This window comes from Lampetra fluviatilis, chromosome 1 (genome assembly GCF_964198595.1).
Source record: "Lampetra fluviatilis chromosome 1, kcLamFluv1.1, whole genome shotgun sequence".
NCBI lineage: Eukaryota > Metazoa > Chordata > Hyperoartia > Petromyzontiformes > Petromyzontidae > Lampetra > Lampetra fluviatilis.
The window spans coordinates 28,015,155-28,026,467 of NC_136275.1; the positions used below are offsets into that span (position 1 = coordinate 28,015,155).

General features: G+C 51.3%; 1 protein-coding gene across 1 annotated transcript in view; it reads right to left on the reverse strand.

Annotated features, from left to right (window-relative positions):
* Positions 1-4,641: 4,641 nt before the first annotated feature.
* LOC144934452 (uncharacterized) overlaps positions 4,642-11,313 on the reverse strand; it is a 212,800-nt gene continuing 206,128 nt past the window's right edge. The window contains exons 9-13 of the mRNA XM_078860213.1: positions 7,876-7,952; positions 7,156-7,234; positions 6,690-6,817; positions 6,032-6,134; positions 4,642-5,236 (exon numbers count right to left, since the gene is read on the reverse strand). Of these exons, the coding sequence (XP_078716339.1) occupies positions 6,036-6,134; positions 6,690-6,817; positions 7,156-7,234; positions 7,876-7,952 (383 nt within the window). The 3' untranslated portion in view covers positions 4,642-5,236; positions 6,032-6,035. The remainder of the gene's footprint in view (positions 5,237-6,031; positions 6,135-6,689; positions 6,818-7,155; positions 7,235-7,875; positions 7,953-11,313) is intronic.

Here is an 11,313-nt window from a genome sequence, read left to right on the forward strand (position 1 = left end):
GGGCACGGAGACAACGGTACAGGGGATAGCATAACGTGATGCCCGAGGTAACGACAGTGAAACGTTTGAAAATCAAAGGTAGGTGCACGATTGGCTGCGAAGCATGACGTCATGTAACCCTCAATTTTCGAAATCCCAGGGCATAAACAGGGGAACCCGGAACAGTTCAAGGGTCTTCTGATCTCCAGCCACTTGGTGGCAGGGACCGACTCCCTGCCTGCCTCCTCGAGCCATTCGCAGCGTCCGTGAGACGCGAGCGAGTGCAGCTACGAGACAGCGATAGGCGAGGTTCTCTCCTGTCTCCATCCCTCCGCGTCCATGCGACGCCGTGAGAACGGCTGCGAGGTACATAACAGGGCACGTAAATATTTGGGGAATTGGATACTGACAGGATAGGCTCTGCTCGCAGAATATTTCCTGTGGGCCGCTTTAGACTCGGGGCGAATGTCACGGAAGGGGCTGGACATTTGCTCTGCTCTGCCACGGCGAGACGTGGGGGTGGGATGATGGTTGGCGGCGCTCCCTCCCGCCATGAGCCCGCGGCTGCCGTGTGCGCGTCTCGATCAACAAAACTCATCCATATGCTTTGGGTCTTTCGGTAAAGTCACGTAGATGGGTTCCAAAAATAAAAATATTAACTACGACGTTTCGATCGCAACACAAGCGACCGTTATCAGGTGGAAAAAAGGGGGGGACATCGTAGTTAAAAAAAAAATGTTTTACTTTTTTTAACCCATTTACTTGACTTTACCGAAAGACCCAAAGAATATGAATTCCTACAGTGACGAAAGCTTTAAGTCAAGAGACTCATCAATTGACCGCAGACGTCACGGCAGAGGCATCATTAAAAATATATCATCAGTAAAGTTGAAGAGTCTCGTGAAAATGCGGCAGCTTCAAATGTGGTTGGACGACTTCGATTCCGCACCCGGCAAGACGCTGCGCGCGTGCCCGCAGCTCTGCGCCGCGTGCGTCTGGTGCCCTCGACTCCCACGTGCTCCTCTTGCCGTCCCTCGCTGCATTGCACGTGAGCAGCTCTCTCCATGCTTCTTTGGGCACCCACCTAAGCCACCCTCGACTAAGACTGCAGTGATCTCAAAGTTCCAAACGTCTACGGGTGAGGCCACTGTCTTCTAAGATCCAGGTCCGGTTCAATACAGTACACAAAATCTGTGATCTGATCCCATCCGTAAAGGATGTCATTCCTGACTTACAGTACCCCGGTGTTTACAAATTGAGTTGTACCTGCGGCGACTGCTACATCGGGGAAACGAGACGACATATTTCTGACCGAATTCGTGAGCACAAATCAGATTTGAAACACAGCAGAACGAATTCTCCGGCCATAGCTGATCATTGTTTCAACACAGCGGGTTCTCATGATATTGTTTTCTCCGATGAAGCCATCCAGATATACAAACATAGACACAACTTCAACTGAGAGGATGGTTTCAAATTAAGCAATCATTGGAAAAATGTCATCAACCAAGTCAAACATCAGCTGCCTTATAATTGTACAGCCATTTCCATTTCTTCCAGTTGTCTTCTATTCCCAGCTTGATTAGCCCCTTTTTTAACCAAGTTAAACCAAGTTCAACTTTAGCAGCCTCATAGTTTACTGCAGTATACTGCAAGGCAACCAGTTTGTTAGCTTAAATACGGCCTCCTGGTCTTGTGTATCACTTGTTTCAACCACTTGCCCATCGCCTGCACACGGAACTCTCTCCGTCCCCCTCACCCCCTGCAGCAAAACAAAAGGCGGGTTAACGTAGCCCCCCCCCACCGCCCATCCTGGCTCCTCCCCCCTCCTTCACCTGTATATAATCTCGTGTCTCTTAAGAGCTCTCTTCACTTGATACAGCAATTTTGCTGTGACGGTTCCACCTGAAGACGGAAGCTTGTGTTGCCTCCGAAACGTCGTCATTTAATTAATTTGACTTTTTTTTCCGACGTCACTTTACCGAAAAAAAACTAAGAGTATGGACCTCATTGTGTCGTCACCAGGGGCGGAGCCTCCAGGGGGCGGGGCGTGGACAAACACGCGGTGACCTCATTGTTGTCGTCACCAAGGGGCGGCGCACTGCCTCCTCGCACGGCTGACGACGTCAAGGACGGGGACTGCAGCGCCACCTACGCCCCGAGTAGCGCTACTCCTCCTCGTGGGTGAATGCAGCGCCTGAACAGATTGAGAGGAGAACGGAGGCAGTGGACGGAGAGGGGTCGAATCGTGACAAGAAACCTCACGGAGTTGCAGCCTTTGACGGAGTTGCTGATGCCCTCCCGGTGAGCAATTACAGGCTGCTGGAAGTTCCCCGTGTGTGCTGTCCTGACAAGAGCGAGTGTGTGTCGTGTACACGGTGTGTACATACAATGTGTGTGTAGTGTACACAGTATGTGTAGTGTACACATGTATAGTGTACACAGTATGCGTACACTATACAGTGTGTACATACAGTGTGTGTGTGGTGTACACAGTGTGTGTCATGTACACAGTATGTGTACACTACACATACAGTGTACACACTGTATGTGTAGTGTACACAATATGTGTACACTACAGTGTGTGTGTAGTGTACACATAGTGTGTAGTGTACATACTGTGTGTAGTGTACACAGTATGTACACGACACACACAGTGCGTGTGTCGTGTACACTAAACACACAGTGTGTGTTTAGTGTACACATATTGTGTACAGAGTCACTTGCACCGTCGCATTCCCCAGAAATGTCTGTGCAAGGCCACGTGGTCACGGAGACCACCCACAGCACGAGGCACTGCCAACAGACTCGGCCAAGGGCTGCAGTAGATGTTTAATGGAGCAATTAGTAACCAGCGGGTTTTACATGACAATCACGTCGACTTATAATGGTCAATGATCACCGTGAAGAAAATGCAGAATGCCTTTTTAATAACCCTATCCCTTAGCCGCCAAGTCTACAGCAGCACCTGGGAGGCTCTTGCGGAATGGGAGGATGGAGCGTGACGCACGGGGCTCGTGCAAGGAGGAGGAGAAGAAGAAGAGGGGAGACGGCACGAAGCCAGCAAGGGACTGGGCACGAGGTCAGAGTTCCTAGTGAATCCGGCCGCGTGATTCTATTGGTTATGGCTCCTCCCAGGCGAGCGGTAGAGCTGGCGGGACGACCTCACCCCAACGCTTAACTAGAACCTAACGCCGTCTTCTACTGTTCATGAGCACGAGCCCAGGTTCTACTTTGTGTTTGATTGCGATGGTGCTAATCGAGGCCACCACGGCAGGCAGGTGACAAGGAGCAGAGAGGCTCTCGGCCTTCTAGAGTCTGCAGCCCCGATGGTTCCGCTGCTGCTGCCGCTGCTGCCGCTGCCACTGCTGCACTCCTCATCACGACTCGCCAGGGCTTCTTGGCCCTTGGAGCCGATGGCTCTTCCACACTGAATCCTTCGTCGTCTCCGCACCCCCGCTGCTATCCACGGCCTCGCTCGTAGGCATCTGCAGCACAGCTACAGTGGAGAACCCCCGCCGTGAACAGCAGCCAGGGCCGTTCTGCCGGATGGAATCGCGCTCGGACCATCGTAACCAAACCCTAATGGTTGCATTAGAATCTACTTTATCGTGTAAAATTAAAGCAAAAGATTACGAGATTAAATCCCGAATCCACCAGGCACCGTCTCCACTCGCTGGACTTGCCATGAGTGCCCACGTTCACGGCACTGCCCCTCCTCCCCAACCCGGACCCAGGGGCCCACCACCCCGCGACGAGGCCTCTCCCCTCCACGCGGGGCCCTTCCGGCTACCACGCTCGCCGGGCGAGTGGAGCCGTCTCCCACCCTCGTTGCACATTCCCACACCGCCACCCCCACCTGACCGCGTCCCTGCTGCTGCTGCCGGTGTTGACGTGCACACGGAGCCGCTGCTGCGTTCACGCGAATCCCAGCCGAGCACCTCGCTCGATTACTACGAGGCCCGGTCCAACGACACCCATCGGATTAACTGCGATTGACGAGGAGGATCGTGACATCGACAATAGAGGATTGTTTTGGGTTAGATTGTGTAAATGTGTCGTTAAACCCGCCACCACCTGACACAGACATCAAGCCGGTTGTAATTACCGGCGAAACGCCGTACTCGAGTTGTAGATGTTGTAGTGGGTTTACTCTCAACACACAACCGGTGTACTGTACTCGTCACTAATTGGCATGTTTTGTTTACGTGACAAACCTTACTAATTGGCTGTGTTGGGTGGTGGCGGGTTTAACGACACTTTCATATTCACGCAATATAACCCAAAAGCCTCATGGATATTGGTCACGAAAGACTACTACCACTGCTGCTGCTGCATGTTAAACAGAATCATGACAATAAAGAGAAGGAAATGTATAATAAAAGAGAAAGAACCTGGAGACCCAGAGACAAGAAACTGATTGGGGCAGTGGATGGCCTCTTCACGTCCACAGGTGCCCATGGGCCATGGGCGTCTGTGAGCATTCGGTGTTGCCTGCAAGCAGCAGCAGCATCACAGAGCCTGTGTCAGTGTGAGTGCCACTCACTCATGGCCATTCAGCAGCAGCAGCATCACAGTGCCTGTGTCAGTGTGAGCGCCACTCACTCACTCATGGCCATTCAGCAGCAGCAGCAGCACAGAGCCTGTGTCAGTGTGAGCGCCGGTGCTGGCTTCTGTAGGCCTCAAGGCAGCAGCGTTATTTTCTGCCACCGTCATCGTCTGCGAGCATGCAGTGTGAATGGCCGTGCGTGAGTGAGTGCGGCCGTGGGCTCAAGCCCTGTTCAGGGTCCAATACCCACGGTCGTCAGACGAGCCCAGTAGGCTGTACTGGGTGTGGGTCACCTGCATCACCTGCATCAACTGTGTCCCTGGTGTGGCGTGAGTGGCTGTCAGAGAATGAAGTTATGCTGTTGTAGAAATGCTGTGGCATGGAGTTCTCAGTGTGGAGTTATCAGCGTGGAGTTATCAGTGTGGAGTTATCAGTGTGGAGTTAGAGGTGTTCAAGTGTGCATGACAGTCACTGGTGCTCGGCTGCAATTACGTGCAGTCCCGGTGTGTCTGACGGACGTACGGGCATGTGGTTGTCATGTGTTTGGTGTGGTTGAGTTGTCCTGTGTGGTTGTCATGTGTGTGATTGTGTGGCTGCCATGTGTGTGGTTGTGGTTGTCATCACGCGTGTGGTTGTCATGACGTGTGTGGTTGTGCTGTGTTTGTGTGGTTGAGCTCCAATCAGCTGCTCCGTCCTCGACTCTGCCACCTGCAACAACAGCAGCAGCAGAAAAAGGTGCAGCGGAACGTCCTGTGAGAGCAGAGCACAGGCAGCGCGTGAGAGTGGTGATGGGTGGCGGTGGTGAGTGCACAGTGTGGCAGGTGAGTGCACAGTGTGGTGAGTATGGGAGCGGTGTAGTTCACTGTGTGGTGAATGTGTAGTGATGTAAATGGAGTCACTTTGGCGTTTAGCGCCAGCTACTGTCACAAGAGTGGATCTGTGCATCTTGAGCCTCTGGCACCAGAGTCGGTATGGCATAGAAGCGGGCCCTAGGGGGCATCGTTCTGGTGACAGAGAGAAGGCAAGTAAGGACGTGATAGTCTGGATGAACCCGAGAGGGCACATGACCGGGACAGGGAAGCGAGGGGGCCCAAAGGGTGGCTTGGGGGACACTTGATGCTCAGTCGAGAACCTTCTGGTAAGATCCAGAAGGAGGCGTGGCCGAAGGCAGAGCGATGCCACACTGGGGAGCATAAAGGGAAGTTCCGAGAGCAATCGTGGCTGTCTGCTGGAATGGAACCCGTCGGTGCTACGTCTCTTCGATCCTCGGTCTTTGGTCGTCACGTTCGGCATCGTGGGTCAGGCAGTGTGTTGGCTGGCTGACCCAGTTCTGTAGTTACCCCGTCTTGGTATAGTTAACCGTTGTTACGTTATGTAGTTACCCTGTTGGGGTTGTGTAATAACGTGTTGCCTCCAAGTTCAAGTGTGTGCCTCCGTAAAACCCACTACAAATGTGTAGTAGTGCATGGTGAGTGTGAGAGTGGTGGTAAGTGGACAGTGAACCTCATCAGTCCAGTTTCTCCACAGCATCCAGGAACTTGAGGAAGTCCTCCAGGCAGTGGAAGCCGCCCACTTCCCGTGCCACCATGGCAAAGAACTCCGGGGCCTGAGAACAGGAAGATAAGATGTGAGACAAAGACATCGAGGAGGATCTGGGTGAGTATGTGAGGAGCTGGGTGAGGAGGTGAGGAGCCGCAGGGTTGGGATCCACGTGGTGACACCACGTGGGTGCTGTGTGTGGTGACTCCACGTGGTGCTGTGTGGTGACTCCACGTGGGTGCTGTAACATCACTCCTCACTCCAGTGTCCATGTGTCCCAGAGGTGCCACGCTCCATGCCCGTGTGCGGATTCCCACTGTGAGGCCCATGTAGACACGCGTGTCCCCCGCATGACTCACATGTGGACTGCTGTCTTTCCCTCCGTGAGCCTCATTGTACTTTCATACCCCCATGCACGTCCTGACACGAGTACCCACGTCCCTTCGTCCATAGCGTGTGGATGTCACGTGGTGTGTCGCTCTGTGCCCCCACGTGATGTGTCACTCTGTGTGTGGTGCCCCCACGTGGTGTGTCACTCTGTGCCCCACGTGGTGCTGTGTGGTGACACCACGTGGTGCTGTGTGGTGCCCCCACGTGGTGTCCCCCCGTGTCCCCGTGCCACCTGCTGGCGGATCTCCAGGAGGGAGTGGAGGATGCGGCCGTCGATCTGCGTGAAGTTGGGGCAGTAGGCGCCCAGGCTGCTCTCCTCCAGCCAGGCCTGCACGTCACCCTCCTGCCACTTGGGGACGCCTGGGGACACGGCAAGCGGCGCACGCGGGGCAGCAGACGTCGGCAACCACGGGAGACTCGGCGTGAGCAAGACGAGCAACTTGACGGAGAATCCTGCCACTCGGTGCATCAAACACCCAGCTACCCCTGTTTCTCTTCCTATGTCCCGTGAACTGCTGTTGTCTAGGGGCTGCTGTTTCCAGGCTGCCGTTGTCTAGGGACTGCTGGTGCCTTGGGCTGCTGTTGCCTCGGCCTGCTGTTGCCGAGGGGTTGCTGTTGCCAGGCTACTGTTGCTGATGGGCTGCTATTTCCAGGCTACTGTTTCCTAGGAGCTGCTGTTGCCTAGGGGCTGCCGTTACCTGCGAGCCGAGCCTTCACCTCCTTGGACCTGGAGGAGGAGCAGCACGAGATGAAGCCCTCGACGGCGCGGAGCACGACCTGAGGCACGGAGGGGGGGGGGGGGGTCACGAGGGGTGGGGTTGCATCACCGCACGCGCTGCACGAGCGTCGCACCACACGAGCTCGTGCGGCGCGCCCCACAACAAGCGGCGGTTTGTGGGGCGAGGACAGAACGAAAAAAGTGGCAGAGCGTGAAGACGCGGGCCGATGAGTGAAGACGCAGCGGCCGCATCAAGACGGTGGACTATGGAGAGGAGCGAGAGGCAGAGACCTCGTGGACGCTGACCAAAGTAAACATGGACACCACTGGGGACACCACTGGGGGACGTCGCTGGGGACACCGCTGGGGGACACCGCTGGGGGACACCGCTGGGGGACACCGCTGCAGGAGCCGTGGGACTGCGGCCATGGCAGAGACGATGCCCCAAAGAGATCGCCGCTGTGGGGACGCAGCAATGAGAGTTGCCCACTGGCAGGAGCGACGGATTGTCACATCGCGCGCATGGAAGGGACGGCGTCCAGCAGTGGATAGATCAGGGCCGACGGCGATTCCAGGCCGAGTTGACGAAGCGGCATTAGGAGGTGGCATTGAGGTGAGTGAGGGTGTAGGAGGTGTGAAGGAGGTGAGTTGCAATGAGCTGGTGTAGAGGAGGAGGTGTAGAGGAGGTAGAGGTCCTCACGCTGCCCCAGGAGCCGGCCGCTCTCTCCCTCAGCTGGTTCTGGTTCGTGCTCCATATGGGGCAGTGGAGCTGTCCCTCTGTGACACACAAACACTCAGTCACACTCACCACTCACTCACTCCCCACTCACTCACCACTCACTCACTACACACACTCACCACACACACCATACACACCCTCACCACTCATTCACTACTCACACTCATCACTCACCACTCACTACCCACACTCACCACCCACACTCACTCACCACTCACTCACCATACAGTGGAGCTGTCCCTCTGAGAGACACAAACACTCAGTCACACTCACCACTCACTCACCACTCACTCACCACTCACCATACACACTCACCACTTACCATACACACACACACCACTTACCATACACACACCACTCACCAAAGACACGCTCACCCCACGCTCACCACTCACTCCCCACACACGCTCTACACTCACCACTCACTCCACACACTCACCACTCACTGACCACTCACCACACCACTCACCATACACACACTCACCACTCATGATACACACTACTAACTCACCATACACACTCTTTGGTTCTTTCGGTAAAGTCACATAGATAGAAAAAATAATAGATCATGACGTTTCGATCGCAGCACAAGCAACTGTCATCAGGTGAAAAAATATATAGCGCTGAAGCACGAAGTTTTATAGGCTTGAGATAAGCTCAACCCAAGGGTAAGTGAGCGGGGCTAGAGGTGAAATTTGCATATAAATACAACACCATATCGTGGAAAAGGAGAGAGAGACACATCGGGGGAAAGGAGCAGTGGTAGCTGTATTTTAAAGATGGCAATTCTCCTGCTGTGTATCCTACTGCTGTCCCTCCCGGCTATATCTAGTGCCACACTCAACTCTACAAACAGCTACCCTTGTTACTTTGCGTCCATACTTGTTGCTCGATTTGCCACTACACCTGCTAATGAAACAGCTTATAGACACGTCTACACTCCATCATTGGATCCTTTTAAACCCTATCTTTGTCCCATTACTTCACCAGCACTCCTTCCAAACTTCATTCTGCTCTTAAAAATAACACCATCTGCGAGCTACTGCTATTTGTCCAAGGTTCGTCGCTCTTCATCCTTTCACAGAAAATACCTGTGCAAACTATTAATTCTACTTTTCTTATTTCTGGGTGGTATTGAGCTTCATCCTGGCCCAAATGTAAACAATTCTGTAGATTTTTCTGGCAGAAAATGTGTTGGTGTTCTACATGTCAACATCAGAGGGCTTATTATTAAATTAAGTCAACTAAAACTAGAAGTGGCAAATCTTGACCCGGACATTTTTTGCCTAAAAGAAACATTTCTCACTCCTGCCGTCAATGACTTGCAGATTACGATTGACAACTACAACCTTTTTCAGCTTGACCGAGGATCTAAAGAAGGTGGAATTGCCATCTATGTTCGTAATACTATTGCATGTTTACCAGCTTATTCCTTGTTTATAAAATGTTGCTTTGAAGGTCTGGCTCTCAGAATAACTCTCCCAAATAATCAACAGATATTGGTAGTGTGCTGCTATAGACCGCCTAGTGGAAAGGATGTTGAAGCTGCATCTGCACTGAGAGAGCTTCTTGGGGGCCTCCCTAAAGGTGAAATAGTTTTAGTGGGTGATCTAAATTGGAATTGGTTAAACCCGCCGGCCGTGGCCACAAATTTTGCAGATTAATTTAACCTGTTTCAATTTATAAATGTCTCCACAAGACCCAACCTAAAAAATCCGGGACAGTCATCTCTGCTTGACGTCCTATTGACAAATTACCCTCACAATTTCGCACTGACTGGTGTTCTGGGTAATAACCTTAGTGATCACTCCTTCATTTTTGGGGTGAGATTATAGCCAGACCTAAAGCCCCCCATAAATTGGTTGAGAAGCACTCCATGAGACACTTCAGAACTCAGGCATTTACTAATGATGTGCTTTAATCGGATATTGACAAGGTCTGTGATATCCCCAACCTGACTACGGCTTGGGATACTTTCAGGTACACGTTTCTCCAAATTCTTAACAAACATGCTCCGTTGCATAGATTTAAAACTAAAGGCAACCGCCCACCATGGTTTGATCCTTTGATTATAAAGCTCATGAAAACTAGAGACAAGGCTTGGGCATGTGCTCAGAAAAGTAATTTGGTCAATGACTGGCTAGAATACAGGATTTTAAGGAATAGATGCGTCAAAAAAATATGGCATGCAAAAAATGCCTACTTTTCCTCCACTCTCCTGGAATCACATGGAAATGCCAGGATTTTCTGGAAAACAATCAAATGTATCGAAAAGGCATCCAAAACAGATAATCTGCCCGTTGAGTTTAACCGAAATGGGGAATATTTTTCAGATCCCAAAAAAATAGTTGACAATTTTAACCTTCATTTTTCTGAAGCTGGTAACCTTTTTGATATTGTATTGGGAGTCACCCCTGCTCATGCTAATTCCTACACCCCTGTCCAAACATTAAACGAATTTAGTTTCCAGCCAATCCACGAAAGTAATGTTCTGAAACAACTGTCCTACCTCAAAGGGTCCTCCTCTAGCGGAGCAGATAGTATTCCCGCCTTTGCTCTACGAACTGTTGGTCACCTTATATACAAACCTATAGCCCATATATTCAACCTGTCCATCAAAGAAACATCTGTTCCTCTAGAATGGAAACATTCCTATGTTCGTCCACTTCACAAAGGAGGCCCTAAAGATGATCCAAATAACTAGCGACCTATCTTAATTTTGTTCCCGTTGATGAATTCTTTTTAAAAATTATTGAATTACCAAATTAGCAGTTTATTGTCCGCCAACAATCTATTCTATCTAAAACAATGTGGGTTCCGAAATAAATACAGCACCACATTTGCTGCATTATACTCTCTGAATGACATTTACAGTAGCCTTGATAATAAGCAGTACTGCACCTGTATTTTTCTTGACTTGTCCAAAACGTTTGATACAGTAGACCACAACACCCTGCTTAGTAAACTAAGTTGCCTCGGTTTTTCTGAAAACACAGTAAAATGGTTTAAAAATTACCTCTTTTCTCGCACCCAAACTGTATTCACAGATGGTCGGAGGTCAAACAGTGTTAAGATAACAAAAGGGGTTCCACAGGGTTCCATCCTCGGCCCCCTATTGTTCTCTCTTTATGTCAATGACTTGGGCACTGACTTGGATCATTCCAGGGTAAATCTTTTTGCAGATGACACGATACTGATTAATACTGGCCGCTCTCCGGATGACGTGATTGCGAAACTCCAGGGTGATTTCAACAAACTACAGCATCAGATAGTTGCTCTTAAACTAGTCCTGAATACCACCAAAACCAAGGTGCTATGCTTATCACCAGGACTAAAGCGGGAAGTTATTTTCCCCCAATTACATTCTTTAAATAATCATCAAATAGCTCAAGTCAAGAT